The sequence below is a fragment of the Eschrichtius robustus genome, chromosome 21 (genome assembly GCF_028021215.1).
Source record: "Eschrichtius robustus isolate mEscRob2 chromosome 21, mEscRob2.pri, whole genome shotgun sequence".
In the NCBI taxonomy this organism is placed as follows: Eukaryota; Metazoa; Chordata; class Mammalia; order Artiodactyla; family Eschrichtiidae; genus Eschrichtius; species Eschrichtius robustus.
The window spans coordinates 26,031,426-26,043,728 of record NC_090844.1 but is presented as its reverse complement, the minus strand read 5'-3'; the positions used below and the strand labels follow the sequence as shown (position 1 = coordinate 26,043,728).

The window sequence follows — 12,303 nt, the reverse complement described above, 5'->3', positions numbered from 1 at the left end:
GCTGTAAACAGAGAGGTTAGCACACAGATGGGAGTCATTTCTGCAAGGAAAGGTGCAATCTTTCCAAGACTATTTCCATTTCCTGATGAATCATCACTCGTAGGAGGTTCTTACTAATCACAAACCACATGCACACTGGCCATTCCTGACAAAAATGTTCATGCATAGTTATGACTTAATCAAGGCAACATTGAAAAACAAGAGAAAAATAATGAGGACAAAGGAATGGTCAAAAAAACTTAAAAATTACTAACCAAGTCACACAGCTGCTGTCCCCCGTGTCTTCTATATATTCACTCCTCTAGACAATCTAAGAGGAATTTCCCTACGATGACGTCACCAGTATATACAGCAGGCACATTTCACTCTAGAAGTATTTCAGACAAATTGCTGAGTGTGCTGTTGAAGCTGGGGTTTTTGTGCCATAACATGTCTGTCCTTGAGCCAAGAAGACACAACCGGTCACTAGCTCCAAAATCAGTGAAAAACACAAGTCAGGAACGATTGCACCTTTTTCAGCCATGGTTTGCTCTTCAGCTAGATGAGCCGCTGTATCATTCCCCCAGAGAGAGAAAGTGAAACCGAGTCCTCGACTTAGGGGTTGGATTTTACCCTGATCGGTAGCCAGAACCCATTTTCTTTGCTATCCCGAAAACTTGCTTTTTTTTGGTCGAGAAAAAAAATCAATCCAAATAAAGTAAATAAATGGTAGCTCCTTTTGTCAAGCAAGCTGTCTTCTGATGAATCATACAGTTTTTGAAAAAAAATCACAATATTACTTTCTTCCTAATATTTAACATGACTTAATGCAGTTTCCTGCTGTAATTAATAGTAGCATGCTGCTGGATCTACTATTATCTCAGAGCCCAGTGAAGCAAACCTTTGGCTGGCAGAGTAGTAGACACAACTCATTTCATATACTGAAAGCAAAAGAACATTTCATACAGAAGGGGAGTATTTGGATGGATGTGCCATTACAAGACGTACTGATTGAGTACTACTTGAAGCAAACAGAGGGACAGTTGCAAATCCTGTAAATCATACATCCAGTCAACATCATGATGCAATGCACAAGAAGCCAGCAAAAACGGAATATGCAGGGGTGGGAGAGGGTTTGCTGAAATACTGTGAAAAAGCAATCACAGGAACAGTACAAAACTTGCTCTCGACATAACATAACATAAAGGCACCATTGATATCTTTCTCGTTTGGAAATACTGTAAAAAATTGCTACATATGGCACATAACACATTTGTACATACATATATTTAATTTATAAAAGATTTTTTTTCCTGTTTTCTATTTGCAGAACTGCTAAAATAAAATAAATTGTTTAATTTAAGGTGGAATACTTTATTATATAAAATAAAGTTTTACAGGTGAAATCTATGGGTTTATTTCGGTTTTATACAGCAATAGGGTCTTGGTTAGCGATTACACCGGACAGCCTGGCCTGCAATTCTTCCTGCGGAGAGAAGCGGCCTGCTGGGTTAGTCCTGCTGTCAGCCAGGTGGAAGGCAGGGGCTGCCTCAAGATCGGCTGCCAGGGGGTTCTGTACGCCCAGGAAAGGTGTATCTTCTCCTACTTTTTCATCCTCTGTTTCACTCTCTGAGTTACTGCTCTCAGCGCTTGTGTTACTGTCCGTTTCCAACCTGTGGGCAATGTGACCATTGGGCTTGGTTCTTTTGGCCCGCCGGCTGTTGGTGAGTTTCTTAACCGGCTCTTGAGCCAGTTCATACTCCTGGGTCGTTTCGTACTCCTCGTCCTCCACTATCCTCAAGGGGCTAGGGGGCGGGCTGTTGCTCTCGTGCGCGGGGTTGCAGTGGAAGGAGTTGAATTGCTGAGTGTGGCGGTCATCCTTCTCCCGCAGCCATGGTGGTGTCACAAGAAGCAGGGGTCTCTCTTCTTCCACGAAGGGACTGACTGCCATGGAGGGCATGGACACCGTCGTGCTGGACACGGGTGGAGACATTTCCGAAGGGGGCGATTTGGGGGAGCTTGGCGTGTGGAAATCTACAGGTGACATACGAGCCGGGGTGGTCATTGCTGATACAAACCTGTGTGAGCACAGAATACCCTGCATAAGTGGGTTGGAATGAGAGCCGTAGAGCAGGGGTGGGGGTGGGGGGGTCAGGGGGCACAGTTCACAATATTATCATCAGATATCATCCTCAGAGAATTTCTATTCATCGTACACTTCTCGGTTTTTACACTAGGACATTCAGCACCCTTGGAATCTCAAATTAGGTAGCCAAGAGCCTCTTCACAGGAGTGCATGCAAAGATCAGCTAAATTGCCTAGCTCATCAAAGCGTTTGAGGTTTTCGATCTCATCATGAATTTTAATAAAAGCACGTGAGTTAAGACAAGAGGGCGCCAGGTCCTGGAAACCTCTCAGTTTATAAGGACCAAGGCTCAGGGATTTGGAAGGGAAAGAAGTATTACTTAAATACTATACCTTCCCAAAGGCCAAGGGGTCTTAGAGAATGAAGCCCAAATGGGGAATGGAAGAAGCTCTAAGATGAGTTTCGGAAAGCTGGATCTGCATGCATTTGGATCTGTGGGCCTTGTTTCTCCTTAGCTCAGCTATAAGGTTACGTCTTATGAAAAAAAAAGAGCATAGTAACTTAGATTTATTCCTGATAACAGTGTAACACATTTGTGTGCTTTTTTAAACTTTTCCATGAAATGTTACTTCTTAACATTCAATTTGCAACTCTCCACCCCAGTGACCATGACGTTCAAAGGTAACTTATTTTTGGCTTCATAGTTATGTCCAATCTCAGGTCTACCTCTCTTCCAAAACCCACTGCTGTATGCGTCTCTGGCTTATCTTTTGTGACTGCTCAAGCCTGGGCTGTACCGTGTCGCCTTATGTCAAGTTACGTCTGATAATGCTCAGTGAATCTAGTTGCCAAGACATCGAGTGCATTGTTTTTACCATATCGTGCTTTCTTCCCCCAGAACAAGAAGACCTGACGTGGCACTGAGAAAGATTTGGCTTATTCAGAGTCACATTTCTCAGCTTGGATAAAAATGTCACCAATGCATAGCACTAAAGGACTCTTTTCACATTGCACATTGGCATTTGCAGAGTCTAATTTGACATGACCTGTGATGACACAGGACACCATCTTCTGATCTCTAGCTAACAGAAACAAGAAACCTATTAACTCCTGTGCTTATCAGCCATGATTCTGAGTCTTATGGAAGTGAGATCTGGCTGTGTCTAAAACGGGAAGGTGTCTAGAGATGGAAATATTTGGGGATCAAGTCTCCAGACTTTTTGTTTCAGGGATACTTAAATTAAGCGCTCTGAGAAATGCTAATTCAAATCCAATCAACCCATAAAAGTGACTCATCTTTTCTCTCCATGATGCCTAGGTTCAGGTATATTTTGCAGTCCTAGACAATATCTGGGGTATGAAAGGAAGCAGGGAAATGTCAACCTTTAAAGACAAATATCACATGTAGTGATGAAGACAGAATTTATCCCTAAACTCTTTTTCAGGTTTCTAAAAGGACTGAATTAGGACAGACTTAATACATAAAGATATAATTACATGAATTTAAGACTAATGTTTTAAACCAGTTTTGGACCATGTCTACTTTTTCATAGATGAGTTACAGAGCAACCACTAATTCCATAAAACTCTGAAATACCATTTGGGGGTAAAGGCTTTTGAAAAAAGTAATCAGCAGGCTCTACATGACCTGCAGGCTCCAAACCAGTCTCCTTTGAGGTAAGTACTTCCCAGTGCATGAGTGGAAGGGTGTATCAAGATTATCTCCACCCATGAAAACCAAGTAAGTATCGCTTCGGCATGATGTAAACCTTTTAGCAAGTGGTCAGAGATTAGACTGAGAAGACAATAAAGTCAACAAACCAACAAACCAACAGACAAAACCCCGCTGGATTTGAAAACAAATAAGTAACAGCTTACTGATGGGCTAGGAATGCTGGTTGGGTATAACTTTCTCCCCCAGTTTAGGTGAAAATGGATCAGGAGAATCTATGAATTCAGTATTCTTATTAAGCATCTCTTTCAGCTTACTTCGCTCTGATCTTTATTTTACCTTTGTTGTGACTGCCCCCCGACTCAACCCTATAGCCCCAGAAGAAAGCCAACACATTCTGGAATAAGGGCCACGTCAAAGGCAACATCTGCCTTGAAAACCTCCCGCGAAGACGGCGAGGCGCAGCATACGAGAGATTTATTGAGTCATCCCTTGTTGGAACGCCATAAAGGGATACTATCTGGAGGGATGCAAGCCGTCCCTACAACCGTCAGCAATGACACAGCCCTTGATTTGATTTAAGTGAGGCTGGAAGGTAAGAAAGAGTTAGCACGTGAGACCAGGAGGCCAGCTCGAGCAGAGTTTGGATAACTGGCCACTTCGAATTCTAGAAGGGTCCTGATCAATCACTGAGGCCAGCATTCTGCTCTCAAGTTACAATTGAGGAAACTGAGACATTTCTCCCCGCCCACCCCTGCACCCCCGCCCTGAGGGTCTGAGCCTAAGGTCAGAGCTAGGAACTCCAAGTTTGCTGCCCCTTCCACATCGAATCATTCCAGCTCTTTAGGAGTCTGTTGCCTGTCAGCCACGGGGAGGATGCGAGAAGCTCGGAAGTAGTGAGTTCAGTCAAACCCAAAGATGGCTTCATCAACTAGGAGCACTCCTAGACCAGGCAACTTCTGCCCCTTATTCTCATTAGAGTGGGTTCCTTAGGTGGGACCGCAGATGCTCACGGGGATTCTCTTACTGGGGCGCTCTCTCCTCTCCAGTAGCTTTGCCCTTCGGTTTTACCTTTCACTATGAGGAGAATCTCGGTAGGAGTCAGGGGTTTCTCTGGCATGCCTCAGGAAGCTGTTACACTCGCGAGGGCCTCCCAAGCCATTAAGACGTCCTCTTGGGCCCCCAGTAGGGCTGCTGTGCCTACTGTTTTCTACGGATGACATCACGATGACAGAGTGGTTTTCTGAAATGATGCTTTCAGTGTGTCCGTTGCTCCAGCTACAGAGGAAATGTGAGAGGCAACGAGAGAGAGAGATTTTTAATTATAGGCACACATGGAAATGAAAGGAAGTGATCTGAAAAGTCTTGCGAATGACTGGTGCATCATTAGTTCACTATGATATTACTTGTCTCAGAATAGAATTGTTTATAAAGATGCTTGCTACAGACAGAATCTTGATTTAGACTGGCTTTGCAAGGATACACTTCTTTCATGTGTTCATCCATTCAACACACATTTACCAAATGCCATTTTGTACTAAGTATTCTTAGAGTCTCTCTGTTCTTGAGTGTCTTGGATTAAGGAAACACTTGTCTTATGGGCTCCATTTGGAAGTCTAGTGCTGCCCTTGGTAGCACGCATTCAGATATCACCAGAGCATTTGAGAGTTTAGGGTTCAGCTGTTTAGCCAGTTCTCATGTGCATATCCCAGGGCAATCCAACCACTGGAAGAAGTCAGCTTCTAAGTATTATATGGCATCTAAGACAAACTCTTCCCAGCGTAGTAATTCTGTGAATGGTCAGGCATGAGAAAAGACGATCTCTAAAATAAGGAGCAACGATCCTATAAGGTAGGTATTATTTCCCCTTATTCTGGTAACGGAAAAATTGAGGCTCAAATTCAAACAGCAATTAAGTGGCAGAGCCAGTTTGATGTCCAAAGTCTGTTTCTGTCCCAAGTCATACATTCTACTGTACCTCACTGCCTCATTAGTACCTCCTATCCCTTTTGTAGGCAGTGAGAGCAAAAGACGATGTGTAAAGATTCGTTCTTAGAGAAATGCCACGCGGTTTTTTTATTCTCATACCTGTGACTGGGAGTCTGGGTGACAGTAGTGGAGTGATGAACTGTGGAAGTGTAGTGACTGGTGGAAAAAGACGTCTCCGCCTCTCTCTCGACAATATGCTCGCTGGAGATGACATTTTTAGATACGTATTGCTGGATAAACAAAGAGACACAACTTGAAGATTTGGGGAAGTCAAAATGCTAACAATGTCACATGCACACACACGGAAAAATCTCTTCTTCTGATACACATGCTTCATAATAAATTCTATTTTTCCAGTGGCCAGATGACAAAACCTATCCCAGCTACTGTGGTCTTTAAATTAGGTAAATGGAGTTGATGGATTGCTCTTTGGATACGCATGCGATGTAGGTCCTACAATCACAACTACATTTTATCAGAAACAGGCCTATTTCTTCTCTTTCATTTCCAATTGATAACATGACTGGAATTCAATACAAAAGTCTGCCCAATACTTATTTTTGTAATAGTTGTTGCAAATCAAAAACGACGAACAGATATTTGAGTGAAACAAAAGAACAGAGATGGGTTGTCTTGTTTCAAATTTCAAGTCACTAGAAGAATGAAAAAAGACTGTTTTGAAAGACTCTTTTAATTTCTCAGTGCCCATTGGTGCCCTAATGATATCGTTGAAATTTTTAAGTTGTCAGTGGTAAGACTAACAGGGCTACTGAGAGATTTGAAAGACTTAACAACATTTGTCAAGGTTACACACCTTGACAAACCATATAATAGAGGGCCTTATCTTTAGTGTAAGTAGATTCTACTTTATTTTCACCACCAAATCACAGTAGCTATTACCGCCTTTTATTAGTGAGAGAGGGACATCTTTAAATTGTCTTTTAAACACTATTAGTATTTACACCAAATTGAGTTAAATAACAGGTAAAGACACAGAGAGGAATAGTCTTAGATGAAATAGGGCAGTTTATAATCTGATGGATTATGGGCTCTAAAAGAACCTGATATATTCATGGAAACCAAAAAAAAAAAGTGCAACTTGAATTATGCTTGAAATTATAGCTGGTTCTCTTAACCATGGAAAGGTTATTCCATGTGGATCTTTGCTTTAAGGAAAAGATGGCATTGTCATATGTAACGATCTATTTTTAGTCTGCGTACCAAATGACTCTTGCTCCTTGGAAGGCAATGTAAGCTCAGTGAATCTAATGAAAATAATGTTTAAAAATTATACAACACTCACTAGATGTCACTGGGCTAAGTGTTTTATATGGATTATCTTTTTAATGCCCGCAAGAACTTTTTGAGGTAGGTATTATTTTTATGATGAAGAAACAGGGTTTAGAAAAGTTAAAGCTCACAGTAACATAGCTTGAGCCATAATTGGAATCCAGGCAGTCATTCTGCCTCCTATGTATTATATAAAGTGACAGATTATAGGTGTGTCAGTAGTGAATGAATTTAGCAACTGTGCAGAACATTCCAATGAACATACTGGTAGGGGGAGGAAAGCAGCAAATATGTTAATTTATCAGCACCTAACAGTCTCCTGTAGGTCTTTCCTACAAGACTTGCTGGTGGTTGAACCTCCAGCAACCCTGAACTTGGGTCTTTGATATATTTGCTCCACACAAAACCCATCTTCGACTATAGGATAGAAAATGGTACTGCAATATAATCTTCCAGCTTTGCCTATAAAAAGCCAAACATCAGAGGGGAATGAAGAAAACAAGAAGAATGATGGTGGAGTAGGAAGAGTAAAACTCCAGAAGCCAGGAAAGCTGCGTCCAGCTCTGCCCTGGCCCTTATCTGTAAAAAAAGCTATGTGAAGACTCTCAGAATCTAATATTTGATGACTTCATTATATTTAAAAGCTGAATGCTCCATAAATTTAAAAAATATATCTTCGAATGATGAAGGATATATTTCCTCTGGACGGTTTGGCATCATGTAGAAAGAGTTGGAAAGTATTAAATTCTTCTAGTTTGGCTACTGAGAAGCAAGTTTGGTAATGGCCTTGACCTTTTCATGCCCTAATGTTTCCCTTTGTTAATCAGAATCAGTAAATCATCAGGCACCGGACAAATGAGTCTAATAAAAAAATAAATGACTCTAGAGCCTTTAGTTCAGTTATCAGGGCTAATCAGTTATAGACTGAAGCAGTCTTCATTTCCAAAGTATAAAAAAAATAAAACATTTCCTTCTGATTCTTGTATCATGAATTTTATTATTTTTCTTTTTCTTTTTTTTTTCTGTTCTTTCTTCTGGTTATGGTTTCCCTACAGAACAAACCCAACATGATTATTCCGATCCCTTAATGAACACTTTATAAGAGGAAATGTGCTGGTTTTACAGTCACCAAATCCACTTAAAAAAATGTTCCCGTTATTTTCTCTTGGCGAAACCTTGGATTCCTGGAAGCCCTGGTGATTAATGGCGGCAGCTAAGAGCCTAAGAGCTTTAGAAAATAAACTTCAAGGTGCCTGAACAGAGGAGAGATGCTGAGCTTTTCCACTGGCCAGAGTCAACATACATTCACCAGCTGCACGTTCTCGGGGGGTGGATTGGGGTGATGGGGCCCGTTGGCTATGTTCACCATGTTGTTTCGTTCAGAGCGAAGACTCTGCCGAAGCCGGTCATGAAGCTTTTTCCGTTGTTTCCTGGATAGGAAAAAAGGAGCATTTATTTCTTCTATTATTTACATTTTTCAGTACAGTCAATTCTTCTACCAACACACAATTCAAGGCAGTGGATTGGTCGGGAGGGAGGAGGAGGGAGGGAGTGCCACTTCATCTCAGGAGGGGAATCACCTATTCTTAGCAAGTAGATTTAAGAAGATGCATGGGATTCTTACAGAAATTGAACTGGACTGCCGAGAGATAAGAAAAAAAAAGAAGACAAGTCAAGTTGAGAGGTGGCTAATATCCCAACTTTCCTAATCAATCCATCTTTGCCTAAGTGTTACGGATGGTCATTTGTCTTAGGTAACAATTCATGCTATGCAACTGACAAGGCTGATTTCATTTATAGTTTTGCCTGTCTGTGTGTCTTTCAAGAAAATGCAGTTAGTGTTGACTCTGTGCATCACACATAGTGTGTGTATGTATAGAACTGTACGTGAGTGAAGATATATACTTATTTTGCCGGTAGATTATGGCACAATTATAATATGATCCTACCCTATTACCACTTTTCTCTGTATCTAGGGAATGAATATTCACATATTCAGACTGAATATAATAAGACTCATAAGGTGGATTCCGTGAAGGCTTATTTATCTCTATCGCTTGCTCAATTCTGGCAACATACTAAATAAATCCTGGGACATTAAGAAAATGCCATCCATGCCCTTACTTTTATGCCATAAGAGCATATTGTCTTTGTTCCTCAACTTGGATCGTAATATTAGTCCCATGACTAATTTTGGCTCAAGATTTTATATGATGAAGTGACAAAATAAAACCAAACTGTTAATAACATTATTTCAGCCTTGAAGTAGTTCTATGTATGAAAGAAAAATGAAAGAATTCATGTCAAACGGTAATTGTATTTGTTAACATGAACCCAGCTTAAAGGACCAACAAAGCGAACACAGATCTGTTTTCATGTTTCTCTTTTATTCTTTCAAAGCAAGTTTTGCTTGATTCTCCTCCTGTGAGATTCCTTTTGTACATCTCTCACTTTGGGAGCATTGGAACCGGTAACCTAATTAGATGGAATTGAAAATGAATCACGATCATGTTTTAAAAACCCCCTGCACTTCAAACACCACCTAATGCTCCCTTTATCCCCTAAGTCTGAGTACGGTTGGACGTGTCCTCAGCAGTGAGATGACGCGCTCCTTATCCACAGACACTCGCGTGTGTCCCTGCGCAACCCTTCCCTCCCACCCTTTCTTCGGTCGTGGGACTGTGGTCAATTATCAGAAGTCTTCTGAACACTTTCACACAAATAGGCAAAGCTTCGTAATGTATGTGATTAGGAAAGGTCCTCAAAATGGATTATTCAGGAGAAAAAAAAATAAGGAGACAATCCCTCTGTGGCGCCTGCCCCCTTTTTTCAAGACCAGGCTGCGGAGCGGGTTTCTGCCCAGCCCTTGCCGGCCGGGCTGTCTGTGCGCTAAGGAGACAGGAGGTGAAGGGGACGTTTACTTGGTTTTGCAGTAGGCCACCACACACATGATGCCGACCACGAGCAGCGCGATGCAGATGCCGGTGACGGTAAGCACTCTCTTCTGGTAGAGCTCCTCCGCTTCTGGAAGGGGATGAGAGCAGACGTCACCAAAGGCCCCGGACCCTCGCCAGGACTTAACAACTGAACGGCTGGCATGCTGTATTGTCCATGTTCACAAGACAATACACACGGGACAGTTCATTCCTCTTGCAGACGTACTTAAGGTGCAGCACACTCTGCACTACGTTTTGAGCATAAAATGGCAAAGCCCGTTGGGGGCCATTTGTAATTTAAAAAATGATATCATTCAATTACTTTAATGATAAGTTATAGATAGAGATGTACTAAACTGGCAAATCATAAACATTAATTATAAAATAATGATTTGGTTAAAACGGTAGATTTTATTTTTTGAAAAATCTCTTGCAAAGACAACAGGAATCAACACCAGTACAAGGAGCTGGCATTGGCACCACTGGGACCCTCCACCTCCTCCTTCTTCTCTTCTTCCCACCCTCCCAGCCCCCTCCCCTCCCTCACCCTGAGCCTCTTTGGATTTCCCAGCTATTTCCTATTCCTGTGGTCTTTACGAAGAGCCACTTCTAACTTAAAAAAAAAAAAAAAAGAAAATCAAAGACATTTGCAAACATGAGCTTGACTTGTAGTTAGCAACGAAACTGATGCAGGATCCCTGTGATTTACCAGTAAAATGGGAACATAAGCAACATGACACGGAGTAGCAGGGCACTGTATCAGAGAAACCCCAATACGATGGGTGGGATCGTCCCGTCCTGGGCCATGATGAAGATTTGTCCTTTGAGGAACAATTATTATTATTACTTCACCAGTTGTACTTAGAGATCCTAATTTATGGCACTACAAAACCACTGGCACAAGTGATACATGATTTGAAATAGGTTGTACTCTCCTGCATTGACCAACTCGGCAAATTAGCTACTGTCGGTTGCACTAAGGAGATGGGAGGCTTAGAACTTTCAGGTGAAGGTACTGCTGTACCCGCAATGCAACCAGTTTCTGCTTCATGGAAGGCTTTCTATCTGCAAATCGGGTTTTGTGGGGATAACTTGCTTACACTATGGTAGGTCAGGTTCTTAACAAGATTGGCTGATTTAATGGTGAACTTGACCCTCTTAGGAGCTAAGCTTCCAACCAGTCCAATCGCACGTATTATTGGGAGATATTCACGAGCTCAATGAGAAAGAGAATTCAACTGATGCATAATAAGCGGTGTGAGCTCTATTTGCTCTTCTGATTAACAAGCTGGTCAAGAACTGGGGAATATTTTACCGATGAAGGTCTCTTATCTGGACATCAACATGGGGCCTTATGGAACATTTTCAGTTTACATTCTCTGTCTAAGCAACCACACTTGTTTTCTCTACTGAGAGAGGGCAAGTTTCTGGAAGTCTTCTTGAAATGAAAAAGTGCAATGTAATTTCTATGATACAGTAGACTTTATCATTAAACAAAACATTTCCTACAAGCCAAGCCCATGGTAATCAAATTCCAGTTAACAGGTCAGGAACATTGTCAAATCAAATTAATAAGAGCACTGATTATTAACAGGAGGAGGAGAAAGAAGTCAGCGGGTAAAAGAGACCAGAATGCTGCAGAGATTATACAAAAACAAACCAAAAGTGTTGGAAGTGGAAAAGAAACAAACTGAGAGGACAGACGGGCTGACAGAATGACGGAGAGAGGGAGGAAGCCAGGTAGGAGGGAAAACAAGGTTAAGAAGTGAAGGAGCGATCTGAAGTCCCTGGCACAGCATGCCTGGTACTAAGGGAGGAAAAATAAATACATAAAAGAAAACCAGAGGGAGGAAGTGCTGGGGTGGGAAGAAAGGTGGATGCAGATTTGGAAGGGTTATCCCATACAGCATAACTCCTAACCTAGACTGGCGGTCACGTGGAAGCCACAATTAGAAAGCAAAGCAGCTGGTGCATTGCGGGGCGACAACGGACCAGGAGACATAGAGCGGTGTCACGTAGTTTTGTGCCGCAGAAGTCAAATGAGGACGTGGCACGTGGATGCTTGTATGTTAATTGCGAGTGTCTGCTGCCTCCTACCTCCCCTCCCACATAGCCACAGGACAGGGAATTCAATTTCATAAGGTGTTAATCTGTGAGCTGATGCCACTGGAGGCTCCGCCTGGACCGGGCACCCGGATCAGTTTTCAGCACTCAAGTCTGAGCAGCAAAGGCATCGCCCCACTGGTCCTTCTCCAGGGATGCAGGACACAGAGCAGGGATCCTTTGGTTGTGATGAACTGGTTACACACCAGAAGTGTAAAAGTATCATCGCCTAGAAAGTGAAGACCCTA

At 42.1% G+C, this 12,303-nt stretch overlaps 1 protein-coding gene across 13 annotated transcripts in view; it reads right to left on the bottom strand.

Annotated features, from left to right (window-relative positions):
• Window positions 1-1,329: 1,329 nt before the first annotated feature.
• The window catches only part of NRG1 (neuregulin 1), a 1,032,063-nt gene continuing 1,021,089 nt past the window's right edge, over window positions 1,330-12,303 (bottom strand). For 9 of the 13 annotated variants that reach the window (XM_068531883.1, XM_068531882.1, XM_068531884.1 and 6 more), the window contains 5 exons: window positions 9,938-10,040; window positions 8,320-8,446; window positions 5,826-5,956; window positions 4,809-5,015; window positions 1,330-2,057 (listed from right to left, as the gene is read on the bottom strand). In XM_068531883.1, coding sequence (XP_068387984.1) covers window positions 1,406-2,057; window positions 4,809-5,015; window positions 5,826-5,956; window positions 8,320-8,446; window positions 9,938-10,040 — 1,220 coding nt within the window. In that variant the 3' untranslated portion in view covers window positions 1,330-1,405. Of the gene's footprint in view, window positions 2,058-2,457; window positions 2,600-4,808; window positions 5,016-5,825; window positions 5,957-8,319; window positions 8,447-9,937; window positions 10,041-12,303 lie in introns of all 13 variants that reach the window. The other 4 variants (XM_068531890.1, XM_068531891.1, XM_068531888.1 and 1 more) reach the window with 1 other exon arrangement.